Source organism: Rhinichthys klamathensis, unplaced genomic scaffold, assembly GCF_029890125.1.
Source record: "Rhinichthys klamathensis goyatoka isolate OS25496 unplaced genomic scaffold, OSU_Roscu_1.1 h1tg000196l_1, whole genome shotgun sequence".
Classification (NCBI taxonomy): Eukaryota; Metazoa; Chordata; class Actinopteri; order Cypriniformes; family Leuciscidae; genus Rhinichthys; species Rhinichthys klamathensis.
In genome coordinates this window covers 7,727,680-7,755,500 of record NW_026606722.1, presented here as the reverse complement: position 1 = coordinate 7,755,500, position 27,821 = coordinate 7,727,680, and the positions used below count along the sequence as shown (strand labels likewise).

Here is a 27,821-nt window from a genome sequence, read left to right as displayed (position 1 = left end):
TGAAAGATAAGTTGAAGATATGATATTGAACTATTTTACCAATAGGCTGTGGTTAGAAATTGATTGAACTGCTATTAAAGCAACAAAAAAAATGTTGATTATCTGATTAAGATGTGTTGTGTTTTCATATGACACCATTTCATCATATAAATTTAAGTTCTTTTCACATTTTCATTCTAGCCAGATCATGCCTTAACAAGATTTATCAGATGAAAACATTTTGCACAATTTAGCTGTTCTTGCACTTTCTTTTTATAGATATAAGATATATAGTGTGCAATGCACACTTTTTGTAGGATTTAGGATGTATCTGTGGAATAATGTTTGAATTAATTATTTGAATGGCTTCAGGGTCTGCATCCTGCACTGTAAAATATATTTGTGAAATAAAAGTTTCTACTGTGAAACAACATTCTGTGGAATTTTTTTCATCGCAGACTTCAGGAAGTGTGTGTTTATAATTTATATAGTGTGCAATTAAACCTCAAACTCTTAGCCAAGTCATTATCAATAGGCTAACTACTTTTATCATGTAATATCTTGGTGACCATCAGTGTAATAAATCCTATCCTATCAGCTGCAGGCTCTTATCAATGCAGACTAAGCTCTTAAGAACTATAAATTGGTTCATACACATGTACACTGATATTTTGAAGAGAAGACCTCAAGAGTAAAGCGATCTCATGGCATCTCTCCATACATTTCTCATTCTATTCTTATGTACCGCGGTCCTGGGTTTGGTGAGTCTAGAATTAACTACTTTCAGTGTCAGGATATGTCATAGAAAACCACAATTTTGTGATCATATAATACATGTTAAACAAAAGGAAGTTATTTTAGAGCACAGCTACTTTAGTTAAAATGTATTGATCCTGTTCAAGGCTGAATGAGTTTTATGATGAATTTGTTATTTCACAATATCAAGGCTTGCACCGTCATTATTTGTTGATGTAAATGCACACCTTTGACACTTTCCTCAAATGTTTTCTTTCAAAGCCAACATCTTTTCTGTCAGGTGAGTCATTATAATCACATTCTTTCAAAACCACATTTGATTTTAAAGGATTTTATATTCTATGCTCTGGATTTTGACTTTCTTTTTTGTAGGCAAAACAGAGATTGATGTAGATAATGGAAAAGACCAGGATATATTTGAAATAAATGAAGGTTTGTGGGAATATTAATATGCATCTTGAATCTGTATTTCGTTTATACATTTGCAGTAACCGCTGTGTTGTTCAACAGAGGCAGGACTTCACCTGGTGGAAGGAGACATTCTGATAGAAAAGGTCAGTGTTTTATAAAACAGATTCTCATGGTACTTTCCATGAAGTACAAAATAGGACCAGAAACCTGTCTAGAAAATATATATATATTAGGAAATGCTTAACATTTTAGAAAATGTTTAACAAACCTCAGGAAAGTCAAACTATTTTTTTTTTTTTTTACATTTAAAGTTTAACTGTTCATTTTTTATTAGGTCTGTAACTAAAATTTAGGCCATGTAAATACAGTTTGTGTAATAAACAAAGAATTAACAAACTTACAAATTATTATTATTATTTTTAATAATTAAAAAAAACTTTTAGGAGATGCTTATCTGTAATGACGGGTCTACAGGATGAGGATCTGCAGTTTTATTAAAAACCAGAGTTATAAAGGTGCAGTCTACAATAACAGCGTAAACACTAACAAACAGTAGTCCAGGCAGTAGCTACAAACGTGCAGAGTCCAAATAGCAGGCAAGGGTCAAGGCAGACGGCAAGAGAATCAAATAGCCTAGTAAGTCCAAATCAAATCAAACACAACACGGGTTTAACACTAGCCACTAAGAATAAATGCTCAGAAAAGATCCACCGAGGCAAATCAAGACTTCGCAAAATGTGTGCGGTGTGATCTGCTTAAGAAGTGTGTGTGTGTGTGTGTGTGTGTGTGTGATGAAATGCAGGTGAGAGTGCAATCAGTCCCAGGAATGAGGGCCTATGGGAAATTAAGTCCAAATGAGAAAGACAATATTCGGATGATGGCTCCCTCTGGTGGTGCGAAGTGAGGCCGTGCGGGAGCCTCACTTGTAACAATAACATTCCGAAAAAAAGTCAAACTAAATAAATATATGAGCTGTTTTCTAATGAGGTTTGTAACTAAAATCTAGGCCATCTGAGAAAAAACAACAACATTGCTTTTAAATTTTCAAGCAATAAACATGACCAACATCAAAGTAAAATAATTTTAGGAGATGCTTAACCTTCAGAAAATGAGTAAACCTCAGGATGTCAAACTCAATATTATTTGAGCTGGGGTTTTTTGTTGTTGGTGTTGTTAATAATTTTCTATGAGGTTTGTAAAAATCTGGACGTGTAAATAAAGTTCATTATTTTTCAAGCAAAAAAATAAATAAATAAAAAATAAATAAAGGGTAATTTGCAAATTAAATAACATGGATGTGTAAATGAAGCTAAATCCATGTTTGATTTGTGTTTAACAGGGAGAAGGCAGAAACACTATTCTGGGTGAACAGTATCGCTGGCCTACCACTGTGCCGTACTTCCTAGACAGCAGCCTTGGTAGATGAATCTATAAAATAATTGATTCAGTTCAGTTGAATTATTGCTTTATCTGACATACTCACTTTAAGTTAATCTTTTAAAAAGTCTCGCTCACTGTCTTTCTCTCTTTTACATGCTCTTTCACTCATTCGTATGTAATTTTCAACAGAGATCAATGCCAAAGGTGTGATACTGAAAGCATTTGAGCAATACAGACTCAAGACCTGTATTGACTTCAAACCCTGGGGTGGAGAGCCAAACTACATTTTTGTGTTTAAAGGCAGCGGGTGAGGAAACGTCAAACATTAAACTCAATAATCAAGTCTGTCCACATAATGGATGGAACACATTGTGCCCTCACATTTCAATACAAAAACAGAAAAAGTCATACCTTTTATATATATATATATATATATATATATATATATATATATATATACACACACACACACACACACTCACCTAAAGGATTATTAGGAGCACCTGTTCAATTTCTTATTAATGCAATTATCTAATCAACCAATCACATGGCAGTTGCTTCAATGCATTTAAGGGTGTGGTCCTGGTCAAGACAATCTCCTGAACTCCAAACTGAATGTCAGAATGGGAGAGAAAGGTGATTTAAGCAATTTTGAGCGTGGCATGGTTGTTGGTGCCAGACGGGCCGGTCTGAGTATTTCACAATCTGCTCAGTTACTGGGATTTTCACGCACAACCATTTCTAGGGTTTACAAAGAATGGTGTGAAAAGGGAAAAACATCCAGTATGCGGCAGTCCTGTGGGCGAAAATGCCTTGTTGATGCTAGAGGTCAGAGGAGAATGGGCCGACTGATTCAAGCTGATAGAAGAGCAACTTTGACTGAAATAACCACTCGTTACAACCGAGGTATGCAGCAAAGCATTTGTGAAGCCACAACACACACAACCTTGAGGCTGATGGGCTACAACAGCAGAAGACCCCACCGGGTACCACTCATCTCCACTACAAATAGGAAAAAGAGGCTACAATTTGCAAGAGCTCACCAAAATTGGACAGTTGAAGACTGGAAAAATGTTGCCTGGTCTGATGAGTCTCGATTTCTGTTGAGACATTCAGATGGTAGAGTCAGAATTTGGCGTAAACAGAATGCCTTGTTACCACTGTGCAGTTAATGAGAGTTAGTTGACATAGTTGCAAAGGCAGGCCTACATAGTAAAATGTCTAAAGTCGACCTTCGAAATAAAGAGTTGCCTAATATTTTATGCCAGTAATAGCATTTAAAAACTTTTCAGGCATGTGCAAGCTGCAACAGTACAAGGGACTTTTTCTTTCCGCCTTGGACTGACTGAATCCGAAGGGGTGTTTATTTTTGCAACAACGTGAAATTCAGGATTTTTCTCTGTTCCAGATGTTACTCGAAGGTGGGGAATCGACAGATGGGGAAACAGGAGTTGTCAATTGGTGCAAACTGTGACCGTTTAGGAACAGTAGAGCATGAGTTTCTGCATGCGTTGGGTTTGTGGCACGAGCAATCCAGAACTGACAGAGACGACTACGTCACCATAGTGTGGGACCAGATTGAACAGGGTAATAACTGAATTCATAAACATGTTTCATGCCATCGAATAATAAGTCTCTTTTTAGTGATTTCATTCTATCATGCCAAACTCTTTACTTTATATATTCTATTATTACATGCAACCGTTTCCTGGTTTAATTCTCACTTAGGTAAAGAGCACAACTTCAATTTATATGATGAAACGGTGTCAAGCTCTCTCGGTGTGCCCTATGATTACGCTTCGGTCATGCACTACAGTAAGACGTCCTTCAACAAAGGCCAGGAGCCAACCATCGTTACCAAGATACCAGAATTCTTGGATGTGATTGGTCAACGCATGGAGTTCAGTGACAGTGACTTGCTCAAGCTAAACAGGCTATACAATTGTAGTAAGTTTATGATTACAGTTTCTGTGGGAGATTGGTTGACCTTGACTGGTTAAATAATAATTTATTATAAATATAATTAAATTAGTCTGACTGGTAAGATAAAGACTACTTGCTCAACTAATACTTGGCTTTTCTCAAAATTCTTCCAGCTACAACCTCAACTTTTCTGGACTCTTGCCACTTTGAGGAACCGAACATCTGTGGTATGATCCAGGGAGATGGTGGAAATGCCAGGTGGGCTCGTGTACAAACTGTAGAGGGCGGTCCAATGACGGACTACACCACTCTGGGTCAATGTCAAGGTATGAACACCCCTAAACACAAAAGCAGGATTCAAACCGACAATGTTTTGCATTGATAATTTCCTTTTTTTAACCACAGAACTGTTGGTGACGAAACTTCATAAGTGAGCTAACAAATGCTAACTGAGCTATCGTGCAGCCGTTGTGAAATCTCATTGGTCCAAAATCCCCATAACATAACCTCAAATTATTATTATTAATATTTTCTGTCCAAAATCGCATAATGTCTAGTTGGAACTAGTTTTAGTTTCTAGTTGAAACTTACTTTGAGATCAGTTACGTCGCTTCACTGCTATTCATAAATCCTCTCCTGTGGCCTCATGGGATAGTAAAGTGTTCATCACATGCGCACTTCGTCGGAAGTGGTAAGTCATCCGGTATAGCCTACTTTTTACCTACTGTTTTATAAATTGTATAAATATGGGCATAATAGTATTTTCACTACTGTTCTTGGAGTAACGTTAATAGAATGTTCGTTCAAAGTTAGCTCGTCCTTAATGTTCTCAAAACATTTAAATGTTACTACCTGTTTCAGAGAACATTCAAAAGTTTCCCATAATGTTTGCAAAATTATAGAATGGAATGTTCCCTTAACGTTTACATTTTTGTTCAAAGACGTAAAAAAAACATTTAGATTTGGACATTTTGAATGTTCAGGGAAGTTAGCTGTGGTTTCATGTGAATAACACTCACATAGCAAATATTTAGTCAACTGACAATTTTTTTAAATCTTTTTTTTCAAGCTAATTTAAAAAAGTATAGTGTTAAGAATGTGTAATACTGTAAGATGTAAAACGCATTTACTTTTTTATATTTCTGATGTTAACTATCTGATTAACGATGCGGGAAAAAATAGTCTTATCATATCATACCTAGTTAGGCCAAAGATTCTCCTAAATGGGACAGTATCACGTGGAAAACATATTTGTTTAATAAATGTTGTCTGTTTACCACCATTGTGTAAAAAGTTTAATAATTCAAAGTCCATAATCCTGCATTGATAAACTCTTTTATGATATTATTATGGTGGCACTTTGGTCTTCATGATAAACATATTTTACCGACACAATAAGGAAATCTCATTCTTTGACCTTTTCTAGACTTCTTGTAAAGGCTATATGACATGCAAAATGATCTTTATACTCCATTATAAGGTTAAACGAGGTGTGAGAAAGTGAAAAGACTGGCTTAGCTTATCATCTGATAAAATGTATACTTTTACAGGGGTTGGATTCTTCATGCATTTCAGCACAGCCACAGGTACCCATGAAAACAAGGCTTATCTGGAAAGTCGCCTGTTTTATCCCAAAAGACGCTCCCAATGCCTGCAGTTCTATCATTACAGCAGTGGGGGCGCCGATGACCAGCTAAACATCTGGGTGCGCGAATACACCTCTGAAAATCCCAAAGGAGATCTGAGACTCATTAAGAAGATCAGTGGTAATAAATCCAATTATTTATTTAAAACCTCAAATCAAGAAATATTTACTGTGAAAGGTGGGGTCACATGTACCGTTGCTCAGCGAAAATGTGCAGACAAAACCCAGTCATTCCAATAGAAATCTGCTTGATTGGGAAAAAAGTTCCCCATGCACGCAGATTTCACTTGTGTTCAAGTTAGCCACGCCCACGTAAATTCAACTGACTCTTGACCAACAGAAAGCTGCTTGGTTTGAAAGAGACTTCTGTGTGAGCTGCTTTATAGCAGACGTAGATTTGACCAAGTAGGCAACAACATGTTCCTGGATCAACGTCTTCGTTGATCCTGGAAGATTTGAAGGACAAGTTTACAGTTTATGTCAAGTTTAGGGTTAAAACCAGGGTTAGGTGCATCTAAATCAGTGTTATTCACCTATCATTTCCCTCTGATTTTAGGGATAACTTATGGGAATACGTAAGGAATAAATTTTCGAACAGGAATGTTGTTCCAGGATCAACAAAGATGTTGATCCAAGAACCTGTTGTACTTGGTGAAATCACATTCTGCACTTTAGCACATCTCTCTCTATTGACAGTGGACATTTTTAAATTTGACTAAAGTGACCACGCCTTAAAGGTGTGGTCACATTTACCGAAATCTAGTCGTTCCAATCGGGATCCACAAGTTTGGGAGTTTTGTGTGGGGGCGAAAAAGTTCCCCACAAATGTATCACTCGAGTCCAAGTTGGTTACATGAATTCGACGCACTGACCAACAGAAAGCTTGTTGATTTGAAAGTGATTTCTGTGAAATTTAGTGACCACACCTTAAGGATAAATTGTTATGCTATAGGTAATGTATACTTGTGCTATTTAGGTGGCCTTAAAGACTCCTGGGAACTATACCATGTGACGCTAGATGTCTCTGTTAAATTCAGAGTGGTGTTTGAAGGAGTTAAAGGAAGAGATGTATCAAGGGGCGGTCTTTCCCTGGACGACATCAACCTCTCAGAGACCCAGTGTCCTCAGTTCACTTGGCGTATTCGAGATTTTACCACTCTTCTTGCTACAACCGCTGCCGGCGCCAAAACCTACAGCCCCCGCTTCCTAACCCCAGATGGTTACTCATTTCAGATTGGTTTGTACATTAATGGCTTGAATAATAGCCCAGCTAAAATGGCAATCTACCTCCACTTGACCTCTGGACCTTATGATGACAATCTCCAATGGCCGTGTCCATGGCGACAAGCATCCATGGAGCTGATGGACCAGAATCCAGATATCCAACACCGCATGAACAACATTAGGATGATCACTACTGATCCAACCAAGACCTCCACTGACTGTAAGATATAAAAGGGGAGGCATGAAAGCAGCAGATTTTAGGCATTTTTATGAGCCATAAATGCTTCTACAGATACTTGGTACTAGATTATTTAGGCTACATTCATTCAGATAAGTTTGTAAACTGCGTATTCACTTCCAAACACTCTCCGTCCACACTAGCGTATCAAACATTTTCCATGAGTTTCTCACAGACTGTAAAAGAAGATGGACGTTGCACCTTCACACTCAAGTAGAAATTGTAGAAAAGTGAAGCAGCCAATGTCCAAATAGGGTCACTACCTGATTTCCTAATCCTAACCCCTCCTCCACAACTAATCCTAAACCTACCAATATTAGAGGGGGGGTAATAATTTGGCGGGGTCAGAATTAGGCACAACACCGGTATAACCATGCGTATACTGTGGGTACAATATGCATCCCATGACAAAACATACGTAGAAGTTTTCAAAATCCACTCTACAATGCAGAAACAAAATTTTCTGATTTATCCACTTAGGGAAGCGTCTTCAAAAAGCTCAGTTTTCACAAGACAAAAATGCCAAAAATTAAAGAAAAACATGCATTTTTAAATCTTAATTTTAATTAATGTATACCTAGCCTTAGTGATAAATGAAAAGAAAAGCCTTTTTACAAATAGTATCTTCTCTCTTTTGTGCAGCCATGGGTAATGTGAAGTATATCTGGGATGACCCACGAAAAGTAGGCAGTCGAGTGACTGACACAGACGGCAGTTCATTCTACCGGGGACCCGGTTCTGGAACCAGCAATTACATCACACATGATCGACTGAAGAGTCGGAGCTTCATTAAAGGAGATGATGTCATCTTCCTCCTCTCCTTTGAGGGTATGTGAGCAGTATGTTTTTATCCCATTCCTCCGAAATTCCTTTGAAATAAAACAGAAGTTGACTTAAGTTTGAATGTGTAACTTCGTCAATAGATGTGACTGGACTTTTGGAGCCTCAGTCGAGAGAGTTTTGGAGACCGGAAATCAGAGATCAGCGATTACAGATTGAGGACTCCAATGGAAGCTCTATAACAACGGTGGCAGTAAGCGTCTTTGTGGGTGCTGTCATGTTCCTTGGTCTTGTTGCGAGTGTACTGTTCTACGTGCAACGGAGAAGACGGCAGATAAAAAGAGAGATTGAGCCAGAGAGGACGGATGGTTGTGAGTGTCCATTTACCCAATTCAGTTCTCTCATTCCACACCTGATAACTTAAATATTAAATGCATCTAACTACTATTATACTGAATTTTCTCTTACAGCACCCCAAATTTCCACAGTGGACAGTGGACTACAAGGCAGGCCCTAATGACATCATGAATGCAGAATATATCATGAAGCCTCAGTGGAGAAAAAATATATATTTTCTGGAATCTGCCCTTCATTACTGAGCTTGATCTATGGAATCATAACTTGCCTTAAATTTATAGAACTCAAAAACCTAAAATAAGATTCAAATAAAGAATAAATAAAAAGAATAAAATAAAATGCACAATCAAAAAAGCACAACCATTAATGCTCACACAATTTATTAGTCATTTGTTACAAAGTGCTGGCATATAAATATTTGCAATGTTATCTACATTTCTGAATTTGCAAAAGCTGCAGCGGTCTATTGGCAATCCTTTAGATGAGAAACACCACATTCTCTGAGAGCATGACCTGGTTGTCATCCTGCATGCGCTCCAGCAGAAGGTTAATCTCGTTCTGGTCAAACTCCTCATCCTGGTCTTTGTTAATGTGAGTCAGGAGATCAGGCACTGCCACAGACTGAGTCCGGGTCACCTTAAAGGCCTTCAGTAGAGCCGCCTTGAAGACTTTCAATCTAAAAATGTTGCAAAAGGTCACATGAAAGTCTGTCAAAAATCAGTCTCCATATCTAATGTCCAGTTAGCCTGTTGAACTGACAAAAAAAAAATGCAAAAGGAGAAGAACCAACCAAATTCTAATTTATTATTAACATCTTCATTGTTGGACAGAAATCAATGTCAAGAAGCTGACAATATTTTTTATACTTTACCTTACTTTCCACAGTGGGGTATTTGGGGTAGAGAATGAGATATTACAAGTGTAGTCTGGTGGAAAAATTGTATCAATGTGGTGCAAATTCAAGTAGTGGAAAGAATAATGTGGGAGAAAGAAAAATATATATATATATATATTTTACATTATTGGAACAGGCCAGCATGTGACATCTGAAAATGAAGAAGACTCTGTTGTACCTGTCCTGACTGATGTCAACCTTCTTCCTCTGACTGCTCTTCTGAGACACTGGCTTGCTCTTCTGACTCGGCTGAGCTGTCGTCATTAACATCATCAAAATCATCATCATCACATTTGAGTTCCAGTTTCAAATTTATAATGCCACTGAATATATTCAAAATATTAACCCTGTAAAGCCTGACATAAGAAAGTCAGAAAAAGTAAGATGAATTTATGATTGATTGTAATGCAAATCAATTCAATATTTATAAGAGTATACTTGCACAAACAACAGTAGACTACTTGCATAAAACACATACATTTCAGTTATCCCTATATATCTTAAATGACATCTAAATGCTTTGTTATATGATTTTATGATTAACGTAGTTTTTATTGTTTAGGACAGACATAATGCAATCCAATACAATGACGTTTGAGAGATCTACAAATATACATTATATGACATTTTTCTAAAAATGTATATATATGGATAATCAAATAAACCCAAGTTGCTTTAGTCCAGCAAATGTTCATCTTAAAATATTGCTAGCAAAATAAGTTATTTTTTACATTTAGTTTTGAAGCTCAAAAAGACCACAACACAAAGTGAGTGTTATTCGAATTATACTAAAAGGCCTTTTACTTACAGAAAAGCATAAACTATCAATCAGACGAAAGGAGGCATGCAGAACAGTTTTTTTTAGCATCGTTTTGATCATGTTGAAAGCTTAGAAGTCTTGCAATTTTACGTAACAGATATGATACAGTAGGCTTTACAGGGTTACAATTCAGTGTAGAGATATTAACTGGGTTGAATAGCCTTGACCATTTAGTACAACAATTGAACAAGAACCTGCATTGGTTTCTAGCAAAGCTTACTGAATCAGTTGACCTACTGTTTTCCTCTTCGGTGAAATCATAAGGGTCAGAGTCTTCTCCTTCTTGAGTCATTTCCACATCATCATCATCTTTAGAGATGCGAGAACGCTTCCTGCAGACAGAGTCAGCTCACACCTGCCCCTTAAACACTGTTTTACTGTAACGTCAACCTGCCATTCACACACCTGAGGTTCCTTTGACTCTCTGTCTCTTGGCTCTGAGAGACGTCCATCTCCGAGTCCTCGGGTACCTTCCTCTTCTTATCCTTCATCAGAATCTACAAAGTCATACCAAATTACACTAAACGCAAATGACAACGAACTACTATCAGTTCTAGATGTGAACAGTTACATACCTTTTTGAAATACGCAAACTGCATGAGTTCAAGTGCAGCTTCTGCATCTCCCAGATCGATGGTTTTACTCATGCGGGCCTTGGCGTGTGCTGTAGACAATCGAATCATGGTCTCCAGAGCTCGAGCAGTCACAGGCATCGTCTGTGGGAATGGACACAGTCGGTCTATTCCAAACCAAGCACTCCCAGAGTGACAGTAGTATGATGTATAATATAAACGCATCCATTTATGTGCAAAACTTTGTTGTATGATGTGATGCGGTGGTGCTCTACAGACCCTGGCGGAGTCACTGTTGACTTGGTCATGGCTCCGGAGTCTGGAATACTCCTCTGCTATGTAGTCCGACGCCTCCTGTGTGAGGACTGGCTTCACCAGCTTAGCAACATGGATGTACTTCCTGATGAACTCCATGGTAACAATCTTCTCCCTTTCAAATGATTATGAGCAGCACCACACAAACCCAATGGATTATGGTAGACTGACAACGTTACACAACTTTCTAAGGAAACATATGAAGAAATGTGTACTTTTTCTTCCTGTGGCCATGCAGGACGTTGTCTTTTTTCTCAAAGATCTGTAGCTCCTGCTCAGCTGCTTCTGTGATGTTTGGGTCTTCTGTGGCGAATACATCTACTGTACTTCCCAGTGGCATTGCTGTTGGTATAGACATGACAGAATGAGAGCAACAGTTGACTAAAGCTGAAAACTGAAGAGCGTAGATCTCAAACTGTGGTCCATGAGACATTCCAAGTGGTGCACAGGTTACAGTAAATGTAATACAATGTAATGTAAATGTACGGTATGTGTGTGCAGTGTTGTGCCTGAACACGTTCATTGAACGATATGTGCGTGTGTGTTCTGACGCCAGATAACATTAGTGGTAGAAGTGTAAACATGTTTATAGGTGTATTTTTATTTCAGTTAGATTTAAAGGAAAGAATTCTAGGCTATGTTATTCTATTTTAGCATATTTGAAATGCTTTAATTAGTTTCAGTTTTGTTAAAACCAAAACATTGAATCAAACAGATTTATTTTATTTCGAATCAAATAACGACACAAATATTAAATCGTGCCTCTAGCAGTTTATTTGTGACATTTGGAAAAACATTTATCCATTACCAAATGTTTATTTTATATTTCTTTAGAAAGAATGGTAATTTCTATTAATTTCCCCCAGGCGAGTCAAGCTACGCCCGTGAGTCTCACCCGTTCCCTCCGGCTCTCCCGGCGTTCTGTACCGATGCATCCGCAGCACATGCTCCGAGATCTCCCGATCGCTATCTGGATCCATCTGATCTAGAACTATGAAGAGCAGATCAAATCGGGAAAGCAAGGAATCCTGGAGCCCGATGTTCTCCATTGGGGTTTTATACTGGTCATACTGGGTGAAGAATACAGTAGGATTATTAGAAAGTAGAAACTAAAGCAAACCAACTAGCCCTATATATTTTAACCAATCAAGCCAATAGTCATTTACCCTTCCATACACGGGGTTAGCAGCAGCTAACACGCTGCAGCGAGCATTAAGCCTGGCCTGAATCCCAGCTTTGGAAATGGTGACCCTTCCCTGCTCCATGACCTCATGGATGGCTGTTCGGTCCATGTCAGACATCTTATCAAATTCATCAATGCACACCACACCTCTGTCAGCAAGAACCATGGCTCCGGCCTCCAAACGACGCTCACCTGGATAAGCCAAATAAAACGCACTTTTAAAGTTTTTCGTTTCATCATGCCAATTTTAAGATGCCGTTGTTGTCAGATTTCTACTCGGGGGTATTTCCACTATACACAATGAGTGAAATGATTTGCCCTAGACTTTTGTCTAGAAATGTCTGCTTTTTTGGGTGAACATATGCATGTGTACTTGTCAACAGATGTTAAAAGAGTTACCCGTCTCTTGATCAGTTGTAACCGCTGCTGTCAGACCCACCCCAGATGAGCCTCGTCCAGTGGTGGGAATCGCCCTTGGTGCCGTGAACAAAACATAGCGGAGCAACTGAGACTTCGCTACTGAAGGATCACCTGAAAACAGTCAAATGAAAAACACTGCACTATGGAGCCAGAAATTACTTACAAAAAAAACTTGAATCTATTTACATAAAGGTTTAATTTATATAAATATACAGTGTTGACTCCAGTGTTTCTTAACATGTTAAGATGTTTAAGAGATACTTGACTCTGCCACGAGGAGCTTAGCGGTGGTTATTTAAGTTAAATGTATTTATGTAATCTATATATTCATATAAATGTAATATTTATTATAAATTGAATCTAGGTTTAATGCATTTATACAAATGTAATATATTTATATAAATGTATTTCTTATTTATTAATAATTGATTCCATAAACTAATCAGAAAATTAAATACAAAAAAAATTTGTATATAATAAAACACTTTTATTGATTAAATGTATAAGAGATTTAATGTAAAAAAAAAAATCAAATAATTCTTAAATAAAATAAATGGATTAAATTTGTAGGTTAATCTACTAAAATTAATTGATTAAATTGAACTCAACTATAAATAGATTAAATACATAAATGTATACAAATAAATTCACATAAGAAATACATTTATATAAATAGAATACCTTTGTATAAATAGATTAATCTTAAGGATAACATTTATTTAAAATATTTAATTATATATAAAAAAATAAATTTAAATGACTAAAATCACTCGATACAGCACCAGAAACTCATTCAAATTATAATAAACACTGCAAAAGTCCAGACTTTTAATGCTCTTCTGACTTTTAACTAGATAAATGTAATTTTATACATATTCACAAAATGCACACAAAAGAGCAAATCACTTGCAGATTGCTCAAAGTGTGTGCTCGGCCAAAAATAACTTAAAAAAGATTAATAATAAACTCAGCACACCTCAGCTCCAAAAAACATTGACGTTTATTAACAGACTCTGACAAAGGTGGCGTTTCAGGCACACAGGCTCTTCATCACAAACGTCACCTTTGTGAGAATCTGGTAATAAACTTCAATATTCTTGGAGCTGAGGTATGCCGACTCGATTTTTTTTCTGTTATACATTTTCACAAAACCATAATCATAAACATCACAAACCTATGAGCAGGATATTGATGTCTCCTCTGATGCGTGTCCCATTCTCCAGGTTGGTCTCATTGCCTCCCAACAGCAGACACAGAATAGCTTTCTTTATGTACTCATGGCCATGGATACTGGGAGCCAAAGAATGACTCAGTTGCTCAAAGACATTCTGAAACATAACAATAATCTTACCTTGCACAGCAAAGATGAAACTGATCAGGGCAGCATTTCACAAAAACATAGCAAACCAAAACACTTTGTAGAAACCATTAATACTCTATGGTCTAATTTGAGAACTGCAGCCAAGTTTAGAATAAAACACATATGCGTCTCTCTTACTTTAGAATGAGCTTTGCAAAACTTCTTGATCTTGGCAACATCATCCGCAGAGAACGTCGGCACAATCTCTTTACTCATAAGCTTCACATTGTTAGCCAACATGATTGTTCTGCAAAGAATCAAGAGGTTCATCTGAGGACATGACCTTCCAACCCGATCAGAAGTTCAAATATACACACACCTGAAGGTCCCAGAGGTAAAGCCACCCTGTTTCGCAGGCAAGCAACGGTAGACCCCTACAATCTGCACACGGTCACCTGGTTTCACCCGGTCAACGAGGTCATCATTGGCGATGATGTCGACAGATCGTGGCAGCTGTCCTGCAGGGGCTCTCTCAGGCATCTCCTGAATGGTCAGCGTCTGGTGGTCCTTATAGCAGCAAAGCCCAAACTCCGTCTCCAGAGGATTGTTTTCTTCATCCTACAAATGTAAGATTTATTTTGATTCTTGTGTCATCATAATACTAAATCACTGGTTATCATGGCATGATCATTTACTGTGATATGGTCAACTTGCTCCTGGATAAACATCCATGTTTCAATGATAAGAATGGGTTACAGGAGCAACTAAAGATGTTGATGCAGGAACACAACTTTCTACATTTATTACAATGTTTATTAATTATAATAATTTAATGCATGTAATTAGATAAATTGTTAAATGATATAAATAGCTTAATAAATTAATCTGTATTTAAATGTATTCATGTTTAACTATATTAATGTATTAAATATTTATTTAAATAGTTGAATAGCTTAATAAATACATGTATTAATTTGTTAAATATTACATAGTTGAATAAATAGTTTATTAGTTTAATAAATAAATACACTTATAAATAAATATATTTAATCCTTAAATGCATGAATGTTTCACCAATCAATCATTATTAAATATTTGGGTCTTTAGCGACTAAATCTAATGGACATCTACCTCTATCTAATGGACATCTACCTGTTGTGATAATAATTTTAAAAACTCTCCTGATATTAGAGTAACAATTACAGAAGAATAAAAGAAAGCATATTTTGCTACCTTTTGGAGCTTGGAAGGGTTCAGTTTGAGCAGATGTTTTATACCATCATCACTGTCCTCATCATAGCTCATTTCCATATTTAGCATCTGGCTCATATTCACAATCTCAAACATTTTCTTAAAACTATAAATTTCAACATCTTAAAAATCAATATTTTGATCGCTGTCAGCTTCTTCACCAGATCCACCATCAAGTGACACTAATATTTGATTGCTTTCAGTAATTGCTTTGCAGTAAATCGCTGAGCCATTTTAAGTTTTACTGATGAAACTTCCTATTCTTTTGTTTTCTGCCTGCGGTGACTATGAGTGAAACGTCACTTCATCATTGTGTATTGGATATTACCACCTTGTGGAATAAAGGTGAATTGCACTTATTTAGTAATCAAAGATTCAATTATTTTTATGCAGAAAAATATCCTTACACTGTTACACATCTCGGGTCGTTAGCAACCCTATACAATTTTTACAAAAAATATATATGGAAAAACAGGCATTTAAAAAAAATCTTGTTATATTGTTTATAATGAATTGATTGAGGAATAAGAAGGTTGATGTCGAACTTAATAAATAAACAAATACATTTTGAATAAATAAACTACAAATATAAATTATAAATAAATATTTTTAACTTTTTTATTTTGTTAAATAGTTCAATTTAAATGGTTAAATAGTTTATAAATAATATACAAATAAAGTTTCATAAATGGTTTAATAGATTATATTAACAAATAGTTAAATAAAATAACTTTTATTTTGTTAAAAAAAATGAATGGTTAAATAGTTTATAAGTAATAAATAAACCATACAAATGTAACTTACTTTGGTTGGATAGATGGCACTGGAAGGAAAAGCATCCAATGAGGTAAGATCAGTGTATTTTCGTTCCAAGGTTTTCTTGGTGGCTGGACAGTAGTGGACACTACGCATAATCTTGGGCCTGACCAAGGAACCTACAGATCACATGAAAATACAAATTAGAAAAGATAACTTAACAAGCAAGGTTTAAGCTATAGTCCAAGACTGAAATGCATGTGAGCGGTTTTAACTGAAAGCAACTTGCACTAATATATCTCAAAATATGTCAATGCCATTGTTTTGTCTCAAGATGCACACCAGTAATGTTTTTTTGTAAGGCAGCCACTTAAATGTCCTAATTGAACTGAGGCCTAATCCTGGCTTAATCTTAACCATGTCTCTGAAACCGGGCCCTTTTGCTCAACTTAATATAATGCATAAACATCCACATCACATAGATCTATACTAAGTGCGAATCCAACAACATTGTATTTTTAACAATTTGAAAAGATTAGTTAAATCTAACAATAATAATTTGTGAAATTAAGTAAATCCTACTCACACTTGGTCACAATTCCTTCCACACACACGAGATTTCCCAGAAAGCGTGCACTTAGAGTACGTGGAGACACATGTTTGTTCCCAAAGCTGCCCTCAAAACCAACGTGGAACTCTTCAAACTGCTTCGCGTAAGTGGCGTCTATTGAACCCACAAGGTCATTCAGGGCTTTCTGGAACGCCACCAGCTCAGCAAAAGCATTCTTCAGTAATCTATTGAGAAGAGACCATTAATCAGATCAGTGTCAGAAGATTCAGGGATCAGATCATGGTCAAAGATATGAGAAAATTGTGAATAAAACGAGAACATTTGTTTTATTCATTTTTAAAATAATGCTCACTCTTTGGCTCTTTTTTCACTTTTTCGTCGCAGGTCATTAATGTTAACAATAAGGCGACACTGGCCCTCAGACACCATACTCCTGACCTTCTCATGATAAATACCCTGGTCTTGCTGTAAATGACAAAATGATTCAGTGTTTGCACAAATCAAAAGACCCACAACAGGTAAAAAAAAAAAAAAAAACCCAGAAAGACACCGAATAAAATACTTCACATCATCATCCAAAAAGTCCAGATACTCCCTCTGTGACTCTCTCAGCTCAAGGTCCTCAAGCCCAGAATCCATTTCTACTACACCCGTGTCAGCGTGTACATTACAAAAAAACTACAATATCTAATCATTTGGAATTCAACATGAAAAGCCAAACACACAAACATAAAACACAATCAAATGTCTGTCTTGGAAACCAGGTGGAACCACAGGCCTGCCAATCAATTATGTTAATTAGGTGCATTAACCTATCCAGAGCCTCTGATCATCAATTAGGCTATACAACTGCAGAGAGCTGCTTCCAACTATCTGTTGAACATAAAGATGAATTTGATAACAGTGTCTTCTTTTTAAAGAGATGAATGGCTTACATTTATTGTGCAGTGACTTGGTTCTTTAAAGTGCACCGCTTGCTTGAACCAAAACAATGGCAGAGCAGATGAATGTGGTGCTTGTGAAATACCAAGTCACACACAGTCTTTTTGTAACGACCCCCACAGAATTATGTGATTCTTTTATACTGTATTCGACAAAGCCTAGCCAGTGAACACACATCTGAGACATTTACGTGGATTCATAATAGGAACCCATAAAGACATTACAGTGTATTAATCTGACAATGACTTATTCATTGAGTTTATTTCGTATTTACAGTTGACACTGACACATAGTTGCATAATGCGCAAATAAATGACCTAATGTTATTTTATTACGACATTCCAGAAGGAAGGTGCCTTAGGGCCTAGGCAACAACACATTTCAAGTGGTGTTTATGGCTGCATCCGAAATCGCATACTTTTTTACTTCCCTACTATTGTCATTCACTGTTTTGCATTAATAGAAAGCCAGTTAATGTAAAGATGTGTAATACAAAGTGTTTTTCCAAAATTATGTTTAAATAGTATTTTCGTGACGTGACTACAGGGGGAGAAACATTTATGACGTAGCCACGCGCACTGACTAGACCGTGTCATTTTAGCGTTTAATGCTGAGGAGACAAGCCTACAAGTCTTACTAGGAGTGAAGGACTGAACTAGGAAGGACGCAGTCTCGGTAGGATGCAGTGTTCCGTTTGAGAAACACCCGACCCTGGGTCACATGACAACATGGCGGATGTAGTCCGTCCAGATTGTTCATTCACACACTCATTCATACCCTTGATAGCACAATTACATCTCGGAGAGGTCTATTTGATGTCTGCAAGATGTATTTTTTAGAGTGTTTGTTCATCTGCAATACGTCTGACGTTTCAGTGATGTCATATAAACAATTTAGAAGAAGTCTTTAAGATGTTTAAGATTTAGAATGTAGGCCTATGTAAAACTACTTTTTCTAAGATGCTTATCAGGTGTTTTTACAGTAGATGATTTCCAGATTAACAGATCTTTAGCAGACATTTTGTGCTATCTGGGTTTAGAACATGCTTTTTTTTAGCGGTCTTGAAGTAGGCTAGCCTATAAGCTTTACTTATTCAAAAATAAACGTGCACCGTTTCGAAACTTGTCAGTGTGCACCCTCAGTGATCAACTCAGTGAATTAATCTTTTTAGTGAACTGATTCAAAAGAATCGAGTCGCTGGGATGAATCAAACCCAATGGATTCCTCTTCATTGGCGTAGGTTTAGATCCAAACAGAGCCGCTTCTGTTGCGGACACAAGTCTATGATCTTAGTCAGCGGTCTGCCGTGACCCTTGCTCCCGTTATCACGGATTGGATCTTTTAGGACAGATCGAATAAGCGACCGCACAGATAAACTTTGACAGTGCGTTTTAGAGTAGCCGCGTGTGTCACCTGCTCATCCCCACCCATTTTACAGGTAATCATCGCGAGATTTCACTGACGGGTTTCGGTCTCGTGTCTGTGGGAAGTGGAGTTTTTATTTGGAAAACCAAAACAAATGTGATCGGCGCCTTTTAAGCAAGTAAGTTATCTTTGTGCGGTGTGTTTACAAACATTGTTTGGTAGGCTATATTTGTTCAGAAAAAACGAAAGTGTATTGTTGTTCTTGCTGATGTCAACCGAAACAAAAGACAGGTGGAACTTACCGAGACGCTCCGGTTGCTTTGCGTTAAATTGAGGCAGAAAGCTGAAACATTTGTGTTAAAAGAACCCCTTACGAAAATGAACTATGTTTTTATTAAAGTAAAAGTGTAGTAGGCTAACCATGTTTTTTTTTTAGTTTTTTTTTGGCGGATTGATTACTAGTTGTATAACCACAGTTTTACTACAAATGCTATGGTTAAACAATGGTTAGTGTTTAGCTATATTAAACGTTTTTTTTTTGGTTTTATTTGTCATAAAACCATGGTTAATTTTCGGAATTGACGGTTATGATGATAGTACGATTGTCTTGTAGCTATTTTTAAAATACAGTCTACTAAAAAATATTTGCTGAAATTTTAATGATAATGTGAATTTTACTCTATATATCCAAAGTCCACGAAACCCTGGATGTTACTGTGAGTCTGTGGCAGATAATCATTCACTTTAGGCTATAAAAATGTATAGACCTATACTTAATAATACTTAATACATAAATAATATGCATGTATGTGTATGTCATTAATGAAAAGTATTAAACCCCTTTTTATATTGGGATATCTCGATTCCCTCAAAGTCTGGCCGGGGTCCCCTGGTTCTGTAAAATTCGAAAACCTCTGCTATAAACACATAATACACCAAATCATGTTTCCCTCATGAAGCAATGAGCCAGCCGTCCAGAAACCAGCGTGCACAGAGAGAGAGAAATGGTGGTAATAGAGACAGAGATCCCCACACCCGACGGGACAATCCTAGTGACCGACGATCAGGCAGTGAGAGGTGAGATGACATACTAACTGTTCAAACAAGCAACAACACACAAATATTCACTGTAAAAAAAATTAAGAAAAGGAAGTCATTTTTTGCTTTGTATATTTTACGTCATTACAAGCCATGGTTTTAAATATGCTGTATCTGACACTGGTCTTACAGCCAGCCCCCGCTCTACCCCAGAAATGATCAGAGATCTGTGAGGAGCGCTCCTCGAGAGCAACACCGGGAGTCAAAGTGCTCTCACGTCTGTTCCAGGAGAGGTAAGCATTCACAGATGGCCAGAACAATCAATGGATGGGAGACAAATGTTGCAGTATGCATGTTGGAATGCAACCAATGCATCTAAACAACTGCGTCAAAGAGTCTAAACCTGTTTCATGTAATTCTCTGAATTTGGGTGTCAAGTTTGGGATCATGATTTTTTTCAAACATGATCTCACACAGGTCTGGTTTTACTCTAGCTCAAGCCGCACCTTCTGACACGACACTATGCATTTACTCCTTTCCTCGTCTCAGCTGGTCTAACCGGTTTAGCTTTTTTAAGCTTGTTGATACTAATCTTTCATTTACAAACCTTTACTGTTTTCCATCGAGCAGACATGCAACATTTTGTCCTCACTCTTGTTTGAACAAACGCATACACCAGGTATAGCATATGCATATTTAAATGAACTCTAACATGGTCTCAGATTGTTTTAAAATTATATTGTTAATATTATAAATATAAAATTGTATTAAGTTATATTCTTTTGTAATATTGTTTATATTGTTTTTCAAAAATTAAATTATATATCTTTTAAATATTAAATATATTTTTGTTGTTCACTTGATATTATGTTAGCTGGTGACCTTTTATAGAGTGCAAGAGCGTCTGGCCCTCTTTTTCAGCAGCGCTTGTTCAGGAAGTATATTTTCCATACATTTTTTCCATAAGGATTTTAAAAAAAGTCTTCATTAAAGAGTTATAAGTCACGAACCAAGCCAATCAGCGACAAGGTGAATCACAACACTATAAACTTGTGATTTGAAGCAAAAAAGTTTTTGAAAATCAGACAAAAAGAAAAAGGTACAAGACTATGTACTTAACGACTTTAGTGAGGGAAAGAACTACAATCCCATCAAGCATTGCGAACAGCATAAAAAAATTAAAAACTATGGAGAAATTTAAAACTACTCATTTACAAATTATGATTTTATATTTACTGTGTACATCTCTGATTGGTGTTTTTTTTCTGTACAGCATCATGGGTAATGTAGTTTTTCACTGTTAAATTATTTTTAAAATAATAAGCTGAAGTAATTTGGGTTGACGTCTTCAGCAGAAGCAAATGCCATGGATTAACATTTTCGTAGCTCATAACAGGGCTGTCTTTAAAGGTTTATAAGATATCCTTCAAAATTCAATCAATATTCATTCAATTTCCCCATGGAGTTTTTAATTCCAGAACCTGTCTGTTGCACTCTATTGGCATACTTGTAAAAACACAAATGCACAATAAGATGACACGCATGCACAATTTGTCACTCTTCCACACGCATATGATACAAATATGGTCAGTTGTACACAATAACAGTACATTGTGTAATTTAAGGGCACTGCAGATATATTGATTTTTATAAAAAAAAAGGGATATCAACCTTTTTGACTCAAATGCCCCTTATTGTCCAACTCAATATTCTAGGGTCCCCATATTGCCCCCATAATTAATCTCTTATTTTTGATGCTTTTTAAACTTTTGATATATTAAATTAATATGTTCAACATGTTTCATTTAGGGATTCTATGTATGTTCTCTAAAAAAAACTATAGTTATTGAGGGATAAAAATAAAAATGTAGCATTCTTTTTCACCATTAAATTCAAATGTACCTTGTTTAATAATTGTATGGAATGATTTTCTGTTTTTGAATAATATTTTTTTCTGAAAAGAGCTTTACAAAAAAATTGTTTTAAATTAAATAATGCTTCTTTTATATTCTAATATTGGATAAAAACTAGATACCCTGACAACTTAATATGACATAAATGTGTATATATATATATCTTTGTGCAGTAAATAATATTTGTTTGTTTGTAAGTTCATGCATTCGCATTGATCACATGACCTTGGTGTTGCTAGCACCATCCTCTGCTGTTTGACCGACAGGAGGGCGTAAATTAATATTATAATTTAAATTTGCAAACATGTTTATGATTCTGCTGTACTTAAAAACATATAGCTGCATTTAATTTTGGGAAGAGGGTCCCTCACCAGATGATCATCATATTTGGGGGTTTTTAGGCATTAAAAAGTTAGAAAACCCCTGCCCTAAAGATTCCTTCTTATGTATTTGCATGTGTTTCTGTGTGTGTTTCAGGTATCGTGTTGTTATGTTCCATCCTGACCAATGTGTTGGTGCTCATCTGCGTGGTGGCTGCTCACATGTCACAGATGGGAATGTCTGCGATGGGTATGGGCGGCGGAAGCTTTATCGACGCCATGATTCCTTTTGAGGGGACGGAGCTGCAGAAGGTGCGTGAACTTGACATGCAGTTCGGACAAATGAGAGCACCTCTAGTCTATGGAGGCGTGGCCTTCAGCCTCACATTTGGTGTTCTTTCACTCCTGTTCGTTGTGTCCGGCAACAAACCCGCCCACAGGCTTCCACGGAAGATCCTGATTGGACAGTTTTCGTTCCAGATCATTGGTGCAGTGGCTTACGTGGTTGCTGTTGGTTTGTACCTGCATTTCGTGATCTATGTGAACTCAACCGACATGTGCCTTCAACGCGAACGACTGTATGCTCGTAACGGATATACCTGGATGAACTGTAGCGTAAACGGGGGGGATGCATCCGTCGCACTATTTGGAATCATAACCGCAATTCTTTATGCTGCTGGCACCTTTTTAACGGGAAAAACAATCCAGGAAGTCAGAAGTTACTTTAAGGACCGTGACCGTTACAAAGCCGAACGAAGAGAGGAAACCAGAGGTCCCCAAGAAAGAACTGTTAATTCTGACCTCTATGTCTGAGTTGTGCTGCAGAAATGTGAACTGAAACCTTCTCGACTGGATGTACATAAACTGTTTTTAATTTCTTTAACTTTTTTTTTTTTTTTTACATTTCTAAAATGTTTGGCTTTTTTTAGTGTAATTAGTTTTATTTTAGTACATATTTCAGTTAATATTGTATAAATCCTGCGTAAAATAAAAATTAAGCTGTGGCATTTAGCCTCATGAATAAAAAAAAATTCTGTTAACTGTTTTGATGAAAAAGTTCAATCAATAGATATTAGTAGAATTATGTCATTTTTGGATATGAAATTTCAAATTTGGCATTGAATATTGAGATATGTGCTGAATATTTTAAAGGGATAGTTCACCCAAAAAACGAAAATTCTGTCATTTACTCACAAACCTGTATGCCTTTCACAGAAGAAGATATTTTGAAGACTCTGCAATGGTTTGTTTTGGTTACCATTGACTTCCATTGTAGGGTAAAAATGCTGAGACATTTCTCAAAATATCTTCTTTTATGTTCCCCAGAAAAAAAGAAATTCATAAAGGTTTGGAATGAGATGTCTAAATAAATGATTTTGGGTGAACTATATTAATTCTCTATGGCTGATTGTCCAATAGGGGGCAGCAGATACACATGCAATTCTGGCCCCTAAGTCTGACCTCACATTTACTATGATATATGTCCTTAAATAGCATTACAGCTGAATATGACGATAAATGTAATCTTTTTCTTGATGTTATTAAAAAAATATTTTGAAGATTCCTTATGGATATAAAGTTGTTTGGAATGAAATAGTAGATAAGCAATAACTGGAAGAACCTCAAAACAAATTTGTGTTTCCACTGTTTAGCTGTCACACTCTTAGAGCTGTTTTCAGTTTGTGATTGACCGGCATAATCACACACAGCTCTAGATACAGCAGGAATGTAGAATGCACATGCTGGTAATATTTAACCATTATGACCCAGTTACAGTCAAAGCATGGAAAAAAAACAAAACATGTGGGCTCACATAATTTCAATTATTTAGAAATCAATGTATCACTATGATAAATGTTTGTATTTGACCTGTTTTATATCAGGTCTGGCCTTTCCAACACGCAAAGAAAAAAGAAGTGTCCAGTATTACTACATCACATGTCCATATGTGACTCAGGGCTTTTTCTTTGTAATAGGGAGATGTGTTCCCCTGGTAGTGTTTCTTTACTCATGCTTGCCACACAACAAGTGCTGACAACGGGTGAACACACACATACATAACAACGGCCAAAGTACATGTGAGCTCAGTCACGGACCAGACAAAGCCTTTTGCTACCTTTCTTTTCTCTTTCCGTATTCACAGACGTTCAGAAGTTTACCGAGAGGAGATTTCAGCCAGACAGAAGGGTGAGTTCTTTCAGCTGGTTTCTATATATAGTATTTCAATGAAGACAGCACTCAGGTGAGCGATCATTTGTGTTTTGTTTCTTTTTCTTAACGGATCTAGTTAGAGGGTGAAGGTTAAACAGGTTGGCAGATTAAACATACTGTAGATAAGTGACCAGACGCACGTCCGCATGGAGCACATGGTGTTGGTGTGCAGTGCTGAAAGTGAAGGTGGATGAACTTTAAGAAATCTAATCTGGTGTGAACAGGGAACAAGGTGAGCAGATCAGTCGTGTAAGCCTTTATACACAATCTAAAGTTATAATATTCTCCATTTTGCAGTAAATGGACAAAAAAATCAACCTTTGCTAGAAGTGGAGAATGGGTATGTTTGGAAGCAGGTATTTATACTGGGACGTAAATTGAAGCGAGAAGTGAAATCATTGTAAAGTCCTCTTTGTCTCTGTGTTGTCAATAGGTGTGTCCACTTTTGTGTCAGGTCAACTCAAAAGAAGTGGTCTGATTGGTTAATTTTGAGTCTCACTTCAGTTCAGTGGATCTGTTTTGCCTCTCCACCATCACATGACAGGGGTCAGACAAATGTCATTTAAGAGACTCACTGGCTGTCATGCGTTTATGTATTGTAAGCTGTGTAGTCTTGTGCGCTACATGTGTTAGAGGTCTTTTTTTTATTCATTTGAACTTTATAAAAGCATTATTTCTGACACTGATCCCATATATTGTAGCCTGAAGTGCAGTAGTAATATGAGCCAAACTGGTCTTTTCTTTTTCTAGAGGAAGAGAGATACTGAATGAAAAGAATAGAGGAAGCATCCTTGGTGTGAAAGAGAGAATGTGTCCAAGCTAAATATTTTTATCTTGTGACTCTGAGTCCTTGATGAGGGAACTGTGGTTGCTTATTCAGACTGTGGTTTCAGTTTCATTTATGCATGTATTTTTAAATGCTTCTTTTTTAAATGATCCTCTCAAAAGTTTGGGGCCCGTAAGATTTTCTTTTCTTTTTCTTCTTTTTGCTTTTATTCAGCAAGGATGGATTAAATAAAAGTGACAGACATTTAGATAAAGTCATTTAAATTGTTACAAAACTATATTTATCCTATACATTCTGTTCTTTTGAACTTTTTAATAAGAGCATTGAAAAAAAATATATATATATCAGTTTCCAAAAAAAAACAAGACGAATTGATGCTGTATTGGCTGAAAAAGGAGGCTCTACACCATACTAATAAATAATTGTGGTCTAAAACCACTCGGAACCTACAGATTTTCATATATTAAAGTTGCAGTTTAACATAAAGATTTATATGGAAATTAATTGATGCAAAAAGTTCTGCATGTCTTAGAAACTGTCTTTTTCCTGTAGTTCCAACCAGTGCCGCTCTTCCATGGATCCTTGCAGATTTGCTCATCCCTACATGCCAAAATTGTAAAGAGTCCTAACTGAATCCAGTCTCATCCTCTCTGCAGATCTCCTCACATGAGGGAACACCACTGTGATGGCGGAGGGATATGAATTTGACCTGAACTACGTTACGGAGCGCATCATTGGTGTCACATTCCACCAATCCTGCGCAGAGCAGACGTACCGGCACAACCTGCGCAGCATCACGCAGATGCTGCAGTCCAAACATGCTGATCAATACATGGTGAGAAAAACAAACACATCACATGTCTCTGTGTGTCTGTTGACTGACTGTGTCAGAGTGTTACTCTTGGGGACACGTGGAACAAAATCTTTATTTTCCTGCACGCAGGTCATCAACTTATCCGAACACAGTGACGATCTCAGCAGAATGAATCACAGGGTAAAGTTAAAATGTGTCATGTGACTGACGTTACAGATGTGTGATGGAATGTGCACTGCCATTCAAAACTTTGGGGTCATTTTTAATGTTTTTGAAAACATGTTTTGCTCACCAAGGCTGAAACGTATTTTTAAAAATAACTTTTAAACTTTTTAAACTTACAATTTAAAATAAGTTTTCTGTTTGAATATATTTAAAATGTCATTTATTTCTGTGATCAAAGCTGAATTTTCAGCATCATTACTCCAGTCTTCAGTGTCACATGATCCTTCAGAAATCACTCTATGCTGATTTGCTGCTGAAGAAATTTCTTCTTATCAGTGTTGAAAACTCAAACTGACCCCAAACATTTGAACGGCAGTATATGTATAACTGTTGGCTCACATCTCTGACTGTTAGGTGGTGGATTTGGGCTGGGCGGAGAGTCACGCTCCATCACTCCATCTGCTGTGTTCTCTGTGTAAAAACATGAACAACTGGCTTAATGCGCATCCTGAAAATGTGCTGCTGCTGCACTGCAAAGTGAGATTTAAAGTTATTTGCACTTTATTCTCAGGTTAAAAGTCCATTATTTATCCCTGCGTCCTATAGGAATGTCACACTTGGTTAACATTCTCCTGTCTCTTTCATATAGGGCAGCAAAGACAGGGTGGGTGTGGTAATATCCTCTTACATCCAACTATCTAATGTTTCCACCAGGTACAACTTAATTCATATCCTTTGTTAACAAGTCAAAATATCTTTATAAGACAATTGCCTTCTCAGAAAAGCTGCTTAAAGGGAAAGTTCACCACAAAAATGACAATTGTTACTATTAGGATTTACTTACCCTCATGTCGTTCCAAACCTGTATGATTTTCTGTGTGATTATAATAAATGGCCACTGGAGCTTTCAAGCTTTGAAAAGCACTCAAATGCACAATAAAAAGTAGTCTATATGGATTATAGCCTACACTATGGGCCCGATTTACTAATAGCTTGCGCCAGTGCAAACCCTCTTTTGGCATTAAAAAACTACTGTCACGATTTACTAAAGACACGCAGTGAAAAATAAGCGCTGAAAAGGCTCGGACAGGGTTTTTTTTGCGACTGACCTTATTGCATTTGTAGAAGTTTCCCTTCAAGACGCAAAATTTATGGGAGGAGACTATTTAAAGGTGCTCTATGTAACTTTTAGCGGCCTCTAGTGGTGATGTTTCAGATTGCAACCAAATTTTACAAGAGCGGCTCGTGCTCGAACTCATAGACAATACCGTCTATTACGCAAATATCTCGGCGAATACTAGACGGATTCAGCGAGCACCGAGCTCGTTGGGACCATCTAGTCGAGCTGAAAAGAACCATATAAGTTCCATAGTTTTTGTGGTGTTTTCGCGGAGATATTAGCAGAAAACCATCGGGCGCGCTGCAAAATTGCGGATGCCGGTGACGTCACGATCTCAGAAGAAAATCGCTCGTATCTCTGGAACGCAAAG

The 27,821-nt window shown here is 36.9% G+C and overlaps 4 protein-coding genes across 5 annotated transcripts in view; 3 read left to right on the top strand and 1 right to left on the bottom strand.

Moving 5' to 3' along the window:
- Positions 1-939: 939 nt before the first annotated feature.
- mep1ba (meprin A subunit beta a) lies at positions 940-8,901 on the top strand. Its single transcript, XM_056262814.1, has 13 exons — positions 940-1,015; positions 1,108-1,167; positions 1,246-1,289; positions 2,486-2,564; positions 2,716-2,833; positions 3,935-4,113; positions 4,255-4,473; positions 4,623-4,775; positions 6,000-6,215; positions 7,071-7,538; positions 8,199-8,384; positions 8,480-8,707; positions 8,807-8,901. Exons 1-13 carry the CDS (start codon positions 955-957, stop codon positions 8,851-8,853), a joined length of 2,058 nt encoding a protein of 685 aa, XP_056118789.1. The 5' UTR covers positions 940-954; the 3' UTR covers positions 8,854-8,901.
- Positions 8,902-9,005: 104 nt separating this feature from the next.
- mcm3l (MCM3 minichromosome maintenance deficient 3 (S. cerevisiae), like) lies at positions 9,006-17,537 on the bottom strand. The gene is made up of 17 exons (XM_056262813.1): positions 17,344-17,537; positions 17,129-17,241; positions 16,792-17,000; positions 16,254-16,384; positions 14,578-14,816; positions 14,397-14,505; positions 14,073-14,226; positions 12,878-13,009; positions 12,462-12,670; positions 12,191-12,365; positions 11,511-11,637; positions 11,260-11,410; positions 10,984-11,124; positions 10,814-10,905; positions 10,646-10,740; positions 9,767-9,842; positions 9,006-9,369 (listed from the first exon to the last, which is right to left on the bottom strand). Exons 1-17 carry the CDS (start codon positions 17,413-17,415, stop codon positions 9,171-9,173), a joined length of 2,424 nt encoding a protein of 807 aa, XP_056118788.1. The 5' UTR covers positions 17,416-17,537; the 3' UTR covers positions 9,006-9,170.
- A 1,650-nt stretch (positions 17,538-19,187) lies between these two features.
- si:ch211-191a24.4 (uncharacterized protein LOC100150331 homolog) lies at positions 19,188-23,184 on the top strand. Its single transcript, XM_056262842.1, has 4 exons — positions 19,188-19,261; positions 20,043-20,160; positions 20,314-20,414; positions 22,512-23,184. Exons 2-4 carry the CDS (start codon positions 20,045-20,047, stop codon positions 23,165-23,167), a joined length of 873 nt encoding a protein of 290 aa, XP_056118817.1. The 5' UTR covers positions 19,188-19,261; positions 20,043-20,044; the 3' UTR covers positions 23,168-23,184.
- A 1,207-nt stretch (positions 23,185-24,391) lies between these two features.
- si:ch211-191a24.3 (tensin-3) overlaps positions 24,392-27,821 on the top strand; it is a 51,934-nt gene continuing 48,504 nt past the window's right edge. Inside the window, exons 1-5 of one of the 2 annotated variants that reach the window (XM_056262811.1) lie at positions 24,392-24,541; positions 26,009-26,187; positions 26,296-26,346; positions 26,746-26,868; positions 26,981-27,045. In XM_056262811.1, the coding sequence (XP_056118786.1) occupies positions 26,038-26,187; positions 26,296-26,346; positions 26,746-26,868; positions 26,981-27,045 (389 nt within the window). In that variant the 5' untranslated portion in view covers positions 24,392-24,541; positions 26,009-26,037. Of the gene's footprint in view, positions 24,542-24,650; positions 24,798-26,008; positions 26,188-26,295; positions 26,347-26,745; positions 26,869-26,980; positions 27,046-27,821 lie in introns of those variants that run through there. The other variant, XM_056262810.1, reaches the window with a different exon arrangement.